Genomic DNA, 11,768 nt, shown 5'->3' on the forward strand with positions numbered 1-11,768 from the left:
GACGTGGGGCTCGAACCCACGAACCGCGAGATCATGACCTAAGCGAAAGTCGGACTCCCAACCGACTAAGCCACCCAGGCACCCCCACAAAGTTCTTTCTAACATTCTCTTATTCTCTTCTGCACCTATAGGTTTAGGGCTTGTTTTTTCATTTCTAATATTTATTTGTGCCATCTTTTTTTTTTTTTAGAAAAAATTTTTTAAATGTTTATTTTGAGACAGAGAGTGAGCATGAGTGGGGAACAGATAGAGAGAGGAGAGAGAAAGAATCCCATGCAGATTCCACACTATTAGTACAGAGTCCTGTGCGAGGCTCAATCCTACAAACTGTGAGATCATGATCTAAGCCCAAACCAAGAGTCAGATGCTTAACCAACTGAGGCCCCCAGGCTCCCCTGTGCCATCTTTATTTTGATCTTGACAGAGGTTTGTCTATTTTGTATTTTCAAAGTTTCAGTATTTTATTTTGGTGATCTTTGATTAATTTTCACTCTTATTTTTATTATTCTGCCTCCTTTCTTTGGATTAAGTCTTTTGCTCTTAAAAAATAAATCCTGAGTAGAAAGCCTAACTCATTAATATTTAATCTTTCTTATTTATTTATTTATTTTATTTTGACTGTTTACAAAAGTTTAACAAAGAAGTTTAATATGAAAATGCACATGATCTGATTTTTATATTGCAGAAAACAGGTGCTATGCAGAGGGGACACTTGGAAACAGTTGATTTCTTCTGGTGAACACAGCTATTGTTTATACTTCATTCCAGGGTTTCTAACGTGATGATATGATTTCTTCTAATAATCACTAATTATTAAACTGTTCCAGTGTTGCTCTGTTGCAAACTGGTTGCCGTCTCCACATTTTCATCTATCACGAGATTCTTAAAGGGATAGAACTGCCACAATAGTTCTTGGACATGCTTGCCACCATTTAATTTCAATGATAATTTCTCATCTACAGATTTTTTCAACTTGTGAGGGTGAGCTTTTCTCATGGTGTCACCTCTGCAGACTCAGAAGCGCCTCCAAATGGAATTTATAGCATCCTTCACAGTGCTGCAGTAGGCCCCTACTCTCACTCTTTCTTAAGTTTATTTATTTATTTTGAAAGAGAGAACACAAGTGCACACACACAATTGGGGGAGGGGCAGAGAGAGGTAAAGACAGAATCCCAAACAGGCTCCTTTCTGTCAGCAAAGAGCCCTCTGTGGGGCTCAATCTCACAAACTGTGAGATCATGACCTGAACCTAGATCAAGAGTTGGATGCTTAAACAACTGAGCCACCCAGGAACCCCCACTTCCTTTCTCTTTCTCTTTAAATACATGTATTTAAGCTTGTAAATTTCCCCCTAAGAACTACGTTAGGTGTGTCTTACAGGCTTAAGTATGTAATGTTTTGTTTTCAGTATATTTTAAATATTTCCCTTCAATTATAATTTTTCTGATTCATGGATTATTTAAAAGCATGTGTTTGAGTTTTCAAAATTAATGATTTCTGACTTTATTGTACTGTGGTGAGAGAATTCAGTTTGTACTAGATTGACTAGTATTTCCTGATAACTTCTTTTCTGGCTTTGTAAGTCATCACATTTTGTAAATGTTCCATGTGTACTTTAAAAGAATGTGTATTCCCTAATTATTGAGTGAAGAAATATTTGTGTGTTCATTAACTAGTGCTTATTAATTTCCTGTTCAGTCTGTATTCTTACTAAATTTTTATCTTCTCTTTAAGTTTTTATTTATTTTTTTATTAAAAGTAGGTTCCATACCCATCATGGGGCTTTGAACTCATGACCCTGAGATCAAGAGTAGCATGTTCTACTGACTAATTTAGCCAGGCACCCAAATTTTATTGTCATTTAGATCTAACAATTTCTGCCTCTGAATTTGTCAAGTACTTCTGTAATTCTGATAATATTTGTATTTATTTCAAATGTCTATAGCATAAGGAATATTATTTCTTTCTGATAAAGTGATCTTTTTAGCATTATCTAATGATCTTTTTTTTTATCCCTAAGGATATATTTTGCCTTAATTTCTGTCTTGTTTAATATTGACATTAGCTGATTCAGTCATTCAGCAGAGTCCGTGAAGAACCTAGTCTGTGACAGCCACATCATGACCCAAACAGGCAGTGTCCCCTGACTATCTTTATCACCATGTACGTGATATATATGTATATATATGTGATATATATGTATATATATATTTTTTAACTTTCAACCTGTGTCCTTATGTTTTAGATGTAGCTCTTTTAAATAGTATTTCACTGATTTGTTTTTGTTTTTCTTTGCATTTATTTTCTATCTTTTAATGGGGATATTTGATGTGTTTACATTTGTTGTAATTACTCATAGAATTAAATTTATTTTAAGCTTTTTTAAATGTAATGTCTATACACAGTGTGAGGCTCGAATTCACAACCCTGAGATCAAGAGTCACATTCTCCAGTGACTGAGCCATCCAGGTGCTCCTTTTTTACTATCTTTAGGTACCATTCTGTTGGCTCTATTTTCCTTCATTTCATGTTTACTAAGCTTTATTTATTCCTTCAATTTTTTTCGTTTATATTGATTTTCAAGTTATATGTTCTGTTTTTTTCTTCTGGTGATTACTTTTATAATTTTAATGTGTATATTTAATTTAACAAAGTCTAAAGTTAACTGATAAATCCCTAATCTCCTTCTGAGCAAAGTGTTATAAAGTATTTTAGCTCTGATATATACACTCCTAGTCTTCCACGTTCTCTGTCTAGTATATTATCAGAGCCTACTAATTGTTTTGTTTTTTTGTTTTTGTTTTTTGTTTTTACAAATAGTTTATTGTCAAATTGGTTTCCACATAACACCCAGTGCTCATCCCCACAAGGGTTTTGTTTTTTAAGTCCTTTGTTTAAAATGAGAGGACATTATTGCTGCTGCTGTTCTTTTTATAGTAAATCCCTCTAAAAATATTTTTTAATGTTTATTTTTGAGAGAGACAAAGCACAAGTGAGCACAGGCAGGGAGACAGGGAGATACAGAATCTGAAGCAGGCTCCAGGCTGTCAGCACAGAGCCCAACACAGGGTTTGAACTCATGAACTATGAGATCGTGACCTGAGCAGAAGTTGGACTCTTAACCAACTGAGCCACCCAGGTGCCCCTATAGTAAAGGCTCTTTTTAGATTCATTTACCTATTTGCAACCTCTTGGCTCATCATTTTTTCTTGGATCCCCCTACCTTCTTCAGGATTCAGTCTCTTGTATTATGAAATATATCTTTGGTCACTTCTCTTAGTAAAAGTATGAGAGTACTAACTTCTGTCACCCTTTGTCTGGAAAATATTTATTTTGCCCCGACTTTGTTTGGCTTCTGCTCAGGTCATGCTCTCGTGGTTTGTGAGTTCGAGCCCCACATCGGGCTCTGTGCTGACAGTTCAGAGCCTGGAGCCTGGTTTGGATTCTGTGTCTTCCTCGCTTTCTGCCCCTTCCCTTCTCCTGCTCTGTCTCTCTCTCTCTCTCAAAAATAAATAAACATTAAAAAAAAAAAAGACTAAAGGTTATTTCCTTCAATACTTAGGAAATATTGTTCCATTATTTGGGTGTTTATTTTGCTACTTGGGAGCAGCAAAATTGCTCTTTCTTCATGAGTAATTTTTTTGGGGGGGTTGTTTTTGGTTTGTTGTTGTTGTTGTTTCTTAATGAGGTATTCTATAGGCTCCCTGCCATACACGTGGGTGTTGATCTGTGGTTATTTATCCAGCTCATAACTGTGCTTCTTCAATCTGAGAACTTAAATATTTCTTTCAGTTCTAAAAATGTCTAGTCATGAATCCTTATTCTTTCTGTTCTCTCTTAGACATTTATTTTATCTCATTTTGCCCTTTTCATTTCCTATCTTCATGACTTCTGTCACCTACTCTCTGCTCAGTGTTCTGTATGGTTTCCTTTCGTCCATCATATAGTTTACTAATTCTTTTATCAGCCATGTCTAATCTGTTTTACTTAGTTCCATGATTATATTTTTTTCCTTTTAAAAATGCTATTTGGGGGCACCTGGGTGACCCAGTTTAGCATCCAACTTTTGATTTCAGCTCAGGTCATGATCTTACTGTTCATGAGATTGAACTCTGTGTCAGGCCTTGCAGTGACAACACAGAGCCTGCTTGGGATTTTCTGTCTTCCTCTCTCTCTGTCCCTCTCCCGCTTGCACTTTTCTCTCACTCTCTCTCACAAAATAAACATTTTTTAAAATGCTGTTTGATTCTCTTTCAAATTAATTTTCAGTACTGTCCTGTTTTGTTTTTTTTTAGTGCTTACTCTTTCTTCTTGGGTCACTTTAATAACTTCAGACATATAGTTCAGACTCCTCCTTAGGTTTTCACTTATTTCTAGTTCCCAGGTACCTATTCAACCTTACGTTGTACTTGCTCACTGTCCCACCTGCTGGTTTATTCTTCACATGTTTGGGACTCTTTATTGTGAGCCCCTCTTCAGCAGGGATTGTTTTTGACTTTGGGAGTTCAAATGCCCTGATTGGTGGATACATTTTTGCAGCACTGCTTTGCATTTCTCTTCTACAAACCAAGACTCAGTTGTTTCAGGGTCTTGAACTCAAGTCGATTGCAATTTCTGTTTGTAACTTCCAACCCATCCAGCTGGTATTAACTTAATTCCTACACTTGCTCTTAGCATAGGTTTACGGTTCGGATAACTCATACAAAAGGCTTTGTTTATTTTCACAGTGCCCACGCAGGCTACTTTGCTATTTCTTTGGTGGGCAGAGTTCTTCTAGTTCTAATCACTGATTTGATAGCTTTTTAAGAGGTCCCTCACCTTGCACAAGCCCAGGTTGGCGTCCTCTGTCCCAGCCAGGTGTTGATGCTTCAGCCCCTAGTCCGTGTTCCAGGACCGCTATCCCTCTGTGGATTCAGCATCTGCTTGAGGAGGTCCACCCTGGAATTCCTGCAGTTTCAGCACTTGAAGATTTCCCTGTCCTTTTTCTTTCAATCTCAGCTATACATTTAACCTGAAAAAACTTTTTTTTGCTTTATACTATCCAAGGTTTCTGTGTATTTTACACAGGAGTGGGGTCTGCATCAATTTAGGCTGCCATAAACCTATTCATCTTTGTACTCCTTGGCCCAGAAGAGTAACTAGTCCATACTAGAGTCTGGATGACTGACTGACTGACTGACTGACTGACTGACTGACTGAACAAATGACTGACTGACTGAATGAATGAATGAACGAACGAATGAATGAATTTTTCACCTCCAGAAGCAGGTGGAAGCAGTGTGCCAGTGAATAACACCTCCTATCTCTCCAGGGGGCCCTGGAACAAGCATAATTTACTTTTCTCTGAGAATATAAGTAAGCAGAGTTCTCAGTAAACAGAAAAGAGAACAGGACTTCTTATGTGCTTTCTCTGTAGTCCTGGAACAATGGGAATGTTGAACTGCCTTCCACTACTTGATATCCAGAGGTGGACAGAAAGTGGACTGAGGAGTGAGTGCTCGTGCCGTTTGCCGGTGACTCCGTACGGCACGCTCAGCTAGAGGAGAGACTGAAGAATTGCAGAGAACAGGACACTGGGCTTGCTTAGTTCTGCTTCTCTCCACTGCTTTTAAGAAAAGCGTGCCTTTGATGAGATATAGCTGCGGGCTCTTGTTTTCCATCTTATGTCAGCCACCTTTGTTAGAAGCTAGTTATTGATGCCATGCCCTGTTTTAATTCACACTTCTCTGCTAATCAATTACAGCGTTTATCCATTAATCAGGCATTCTGACAGAGTCAATAACTGCTTTTTTGGGTTTTGTGAGGGGCTGCACGTTATCAAGCGAGGAATAACATTCAGGAGCTCACTTTAAAACAGTGTGACTTCTGAGTTTTCTGGAAAAAATAAATAAATAAAACAGTGTGACTTTCCCAGGCCGGTGGACTTCCGGAGCAATAAACATCTAGTGGGGATTTTGTGTGGTGGTTTTTTTTTAATATATTTGGTTGATGGGATTTTCTCACTGAACACTTCATTAGCAGGGCTCAGCATTAGTGAAGTGTGGACAGGTGTACCTCTGTTTAAGAAAAACAGAAACATCAAAAGATAATTATTCCCATCGCATGTAAATGACTGCATTCGCCTAAAAGTAGTCTTAAATCATGAACTTCCTTCATTGATATTAAGTGTTTACAAACAATATCTTCTTGGCAGTGGGGTTTGAGCGCAAAGAAACTTAAAGCCAAAATGTTTGGAGCTGCTACTAGTTGAAAGCCAATCAAAATTTAGAGCAAATATCTCTATAATTATAATGTGAGTCAAGAGGAAAATATTTTATAAACAAAAGCTGAGTTGATACACACATTTCCTGAAGCCCATGTTTTACATGAGAGTGTTTAAAACCTTCGTATCCATGTCCCCATATGTGTGTTCCTGCATTTAAGCACCCCTCAGTCTTTATAATTTGTTACAGCATATCCACACGTTATAAAGTGTCACAGAAATGAAAACTTTTCCTTTTAGCAAGGGTGAGAAACAGAGGTGGCAGTGTTTAATTGGAGAGTTACAGTTTGGGTAGTTAAGTTTGCCGCACATAATGATGGCAACAGGTTTCAATGATCTTTTTTTTATGACAGATGTACCAACATTTAATTGTTTTTCATCAAGGGTGGAGAGAAAAGACACTTCTGTAGATTTTTCAATTCTCCTACGTGTCACTTAGCTGTCCTCACCATTGTCTAAGCTCCTTTCTCTCATCCTTTTTGCTGCAATGCCTTGTGTCATTCCCTCATGATCAGCACTTTTGTTGTCTTTGTTTTTTGCTGTACCTCAGAAGTCCATCTTTTCTTTCATCTCCTTCCCATTCATGCATGAGGGAACAGTTGTGCCCTGTTGTGGGGATGTTCCGCTGGGTTTCAAACAGTAGGGTTTCTTTTTATTCTCTTCTAAGTAGTACAATGGGGCTGAATGTCTGTTGCAGAATGCACACACTAATATGCCAGGTTATTTGGTTTCTAAGAAGTCAATAAAAATACTACATTTAGGCTCAGTCCTTGGCTTGCTTTTTGCCTGTTTGCCTTTCATGTCTTCGGTTGTAAATCTGTTTCTGATCGTAAAATATAATCTTCCATATTAGATCGAAGCGTGGAATCAACAAACAGAAAAATGTTCCTGGTGGTGGAGTATTTTCACACTAGCAGATTTGGCAGTCTGCACCCTCCCTCCATAAGAGCCTTGAAACAGCCGCCAGAGCTAATTAATGGCAGCTACAGCTTGGAGAGGAGGGAAAAAGAGAGTGGATCCCAAGTTGGTCTTGGCAAAACTTTCTGGTGTGAGAAAGTAACACGTCTCTGTGTTTAGAGGTATACAGCTTTGACTACTTTTGCCCAGGTCACCTTGCTTGATTGTTGTTTTGGGTAAGGAGGTAAGTGTGAGCATGAGTGTACCTAGCTAGAGAGACAGACCCAGAGGCCATCGCAGCAGTAAAAGGCTAAAGACATAAAAAGCTAGAGATGTCTTAAGACACTTTGTTCTCATATTCAGGAACAATCTTCAAAATCCTCCTTAATGAGGTCATAAAAGAAAAAAATGGAACAAGTGTTCCTTGTGTATCTCACTAGGGCATGCAGTCAGGGTCACTTGCCACCAGTATCCTATTTAAAAAGGGATTGGCGTAGTTCAATCAAGCATTGCATTAAGAGAGAGACTTTGATTAATTCCTTCTCTTTTCTTTTGTGCCACAGATAATTTCAGTAAATTTGTGATACTTTCTGCTTAGCCATCTCTGGGGCTTAAAGTTCTGGATGCGTCATGCTGAGTATTAGCATTTATCGGGCCTACTTGGCTATGGTGAAGAGGAGTGTATGCTACAGACAGCTGTCTAATCTTTGACAAGCAGGGCTGGTCTTTAAACATGACCATTATCTGAGATCTTAGCATAGGGAAGTTTCTGCTCTCAGGTTGGTGGAAAGAAATCTTGGTGTGAAAGAAGGAAAGACTCAACAGGAAGGAAGATGGTGATTTATCATGGCCAACTTTTTTAAAGGTACTGGATCTGCCTCTTAACTCAGCTTGGGTAAGTTTCAGGGATGGCTCTCAAAGGAAACAAAAGCAAGAAAGGGACAAGTGAGTGCTGGCAGTGTGTGCTTTCACTGAGGCTGCGGCGGGGGGAGTTGCAGATTGGCCCCCGGACGGTCAGGATCAGGTAGGAAATTGGATTCTATTGTCATTTGTTTTCTTTTATTTACCAGCTTTGTTTGTTGAGAGGCCCTCAGAGATATGAAGGGTTATTTTAGCACCACGCTCTAGAAACCTAGTGTCAAATGTCAAGTCTTCTCGTTTAGACCTAGAAGTAAGTTAGGGTATATTTCAAGCACTTAGTTTTTAAAAACTCAGTCACATACCTGTTGCATTTTATAAGCTGATTTTGAAAGAGTATATAATGTTTACTTTTTCACCAATGCAAGGTCTGTTAGGTATCTGTACTTTTGGATGTCACTGAAAAGTTGGATTTGGGTTCTGATGGACCAGAACGGCTCCCAGGGGGGCATTGTGATGGTGTGTAAGTCCCTTTTTGTTTGTAGTTTACTCCCTGGATACACTAAATCAGTTCTTCGGGCTGCCTCTTTCTGTTCAGTTAATTCAGCCACTGCACATGCGCGTGAAGGCAACAGGTTAATACTCCTCAATTAAGAAGATAGTTTTAGGGGCGCCTGGGTGGCTTAGTCGGTTAAGCGTCCGACTTTCGCTTAGGTCATGATCTTGCGGTTCGTGGGTTCGAGCCCCGTGCCGGGCTCTGTGCTGACTGCCAGCTCAGAGCGTGGAGCCTGTTTCAGAGTCTGTATCTCCCTCTCTCTCTGACCCTCCCCTGCTCACGCTGTCTCTCTCTCTCTCAGAAATAAATAAAAACATTAAAAAAATTTTTTTAATATGTTTCATGATAATTACTACTGTCCTGCGAAAGATTTGATAGCCAATCATAAGGGTTTTTTAAATTATTAGTTTAAAATGAATTAGATGTTAGATTTCTCATAGATTCCATTTTGTTAGTATTTCCAGATTAAAGACCCAAAGATTAATTTATTCATTCAAATGATTTATTAAACTCCTACTTTATACCAGGCTCATAGAATTATAGCACTATTGTTATCATTGTTGATATAATTGGCTTTTAACTTATATTTATAGAAACCTCTAAGAATGTTAGTTTTTGATAATCAGCTTTAACTGTGAGAGTGAACATGTTCTCTGTGAAGCATGTCTGTGAATAGATCACTCAGGCCTTACCATAGTTCTTGGAATGCTAACTGAAGTTGCATGATTGATCCATTTTTTTTCTTCTGTATTTGAAACTGGAGAGAGCCATGGCGGCAGAGTAGTGTCATGAGAAGGATAAAGGCTTTCACTGACTTTTCCTCACCTGAAAGGGAAGAGCCCTCAACTCAGGGCTTGGTATGAGAATTAAGTTCTCTGATGGTGGTGAAGGGAGCCAACACAGTGAGTCCTTCATGAATGGCCCTCCCCCCACTCCCTTGTTCTAAGAAATAGTTACCTACAGGGCATCAAGTATTTACATTCTGATTCCCGTCATGCATGCTGAAGGCCAGGGAAGTCACCTGGTCACACTTTCTCTGTGCCACCAAAAAGGGTATGAAGATGTCTATTCAGAACCTCACACTGTGGAAAATACCTCAAGGTCTTTTTAGGTCCAGGGAATGCCTGCGACATTTGCTTATATGAAACATAAATACAGACATTTAAAAAAAATTTTAATGTTTATTTGTTTTTGAGACGCAGGATCCAAAGCAGGCTCCAGGCTGTGAGCTGTCAGCACAGAGCCCGATGTGGGGCTCAAACTCATGAACCGTGAGATCATGACCTGAGCCAAAGTTGGACGTTCAACCTACTGGGCCACCCAGGCGCCCCGCTAGTTGCTGAAGACATTTTTAGTAGTTCCTACGGTGGAAAATACTCCAAATGTTGCTTTTTTACACAAAATCAGCATGATGATTGCTGAGAAGAAAGAGGTCATGGCCTTAACTTTCTCAACAAAATCAAGCCTTCCACCACATTTCTTCCAGGGTTGCAGGTTCTTTTTTTCAGAGAAAGGTCTCAGAGGGCAGACAAGGTCTTCTCATAAAATCGGAGGACTGTGATCCTTTGGACACCTCATTTTCTGAAACCAGGTGGAAAAAAGGAATTTTTTCTAAGACACATGTTGCTCCTGCTTTGGAATGCTGAAAACTTTCTGCTTAATTATTTTCTGGGAATTCTGTGGGGCCTTGCTATTAGAGCTAGAAAAAAGTGTAATGGCAGGGACCATTTACTTGTCTTCCTGCAGATCAGGATGAAGGGCTGGATTAAATGTTCTTGCTTATACTAAGTTGGAAGACAGGTAGCACTGGAAAGAATGGGTTTTGCTAGGAGAAGGTGTCTCGTGTGCCACAGTATGCCGTACATATTGTTGGCGACCAGCAAATGGACGCACCCATTTCTCTGAGGATAATGTCTATGTGACCTTAGCCACAAGGTCCTCCACAAGGGTCAGTTACTAAACCTATCTTTAAATGGCCTTTTAAATTTAAAAAAATTGTTTTATTTTTTTATGTTTTTTATGTTTTTGAGAGTGAGAAAGACAGAACACGAGTGGGGGAGAGCAGAGAGAGAGGGAGACACAGAATCTGAAGCAGGCTCCAGGCTCTGAGCTGTCAGCACAGAGCCTGATGCGGGTCTCGAACTCAGGGATTGTGAGATCATGACCTGAGCTAAAGTCAGATGCCTAACCAACTGAGCCGCCCAGGTGCCAGGTGGCCTCTTAGATCAGACTCCTTTTTCAGCCATCTGCTTGAGTACCAGTTATACTTAAGGAAAAGACTTAAGGGAGTGGTGGTTGGTGGTGATTGTTCGAAGTGTTTCTCTGAGGCACAGTTTCATCAAGTCAGTAAATGTGTGCTTTGGATACATGGGTCTATTTGGGGCTGAATATTCTGAGTTTGATGAGTTCTGGAAATGTACATAAACAGGAGGGTGGGAAAAAGAAAACAGAAGGTACATCACCACCCCTCCCCTCCGAAGGGAACCTAAGAAAGTGCAGGTGGCCATTGGCCCCCTGGTGAGACACTCCAGTGTCATTGAGGATTCATTTTCTTTCTCGGTCATTTAGCAGAGTGTGATTTTCTTCTGTTGATAAAGTTTAGGAAACAGGAGAAAGAGGAGCACTGCATCCTTCACCACTTTCAGCTTGTACTGGGGCATTTGGTTTATGACTGTCCTGGCTCCTAATGGCCACTGCACCCCACACCCTGCCCCAATCAGTGCTTTGTTACTATTGTTAGTGCTGTTGGGAGACCAGCCTCTGGCTGCAGGGTGGCAGGAGCTGGAGTGCTATTAGGCCCCATCTTTCCAGGGGTTTGTGGACCTAAAAAAGTTGCACCAGCACCGAGGTGCTCAGGACACTGACCTCTTACTTGGCAGCGAAAGTGTCACATTCCTGCTTTGTTGTGTTGCATTCTGTATCTGTTGAAATTTGACTAGCAGATGTGGTAGAACTGTGGGTCCACACCGCAGGCAGGAGGCACAGCCATTGGGCCCTGTGGGGGCCGCCCCAGCGCCCACACAGCCTGGGCAGAAAGCGCTCGGCTGCATCGCTGGCCTCTTTGTCCGTGGGGATCGAGGATTGCCACTTGAAGCTGGTGCCCTCCTGTCTTTCGTCAGGACAGGCCCTGTTAGGTCCAAGAGGAGAGGCAGATGGTTCTCTACCTACTCAGAGATAGTGTGACACTGGGGGACA

The 11,768-nt window shown here is 40.2% G+C and overlaps 1 protein-coding gene across 1 annotated transcript; it reads right to left on the minus strand.

Annotated features, from left to right (window-relative positions):
* Nucleotides 1-759: 759 nt before the first annotated feature.
* LOC120245466 (small nuclear ribonucleoprotein G-like) lies at nt 760-996 on the minus strand. Its single transcript, XM_039252535.1, is given in 1 exon segment — nt 760-996. A coding segment is annotated over 1 exon segment (237 nt).
* Between the last annotated feature and the right edge of the window lie 10,772 nt (nt 997-11,768).

This window comes from Hyaena hyaena, unplaced genomic scaffold, assembly GCF_003009895.1.
Source record: "Hyaena hyaena isolate Hyena2069 unplaced genomic scaffold, ASM300989v1 scaffold_418, whole genome shotgun sequence".
Taxonomy (NCBI): domain Eukaryota; kingdom Metazoa; phylum Chordata; class Mammalia; order Carnivora; family Hyaenidae; genus Hyaena; species Hyaena hyaena.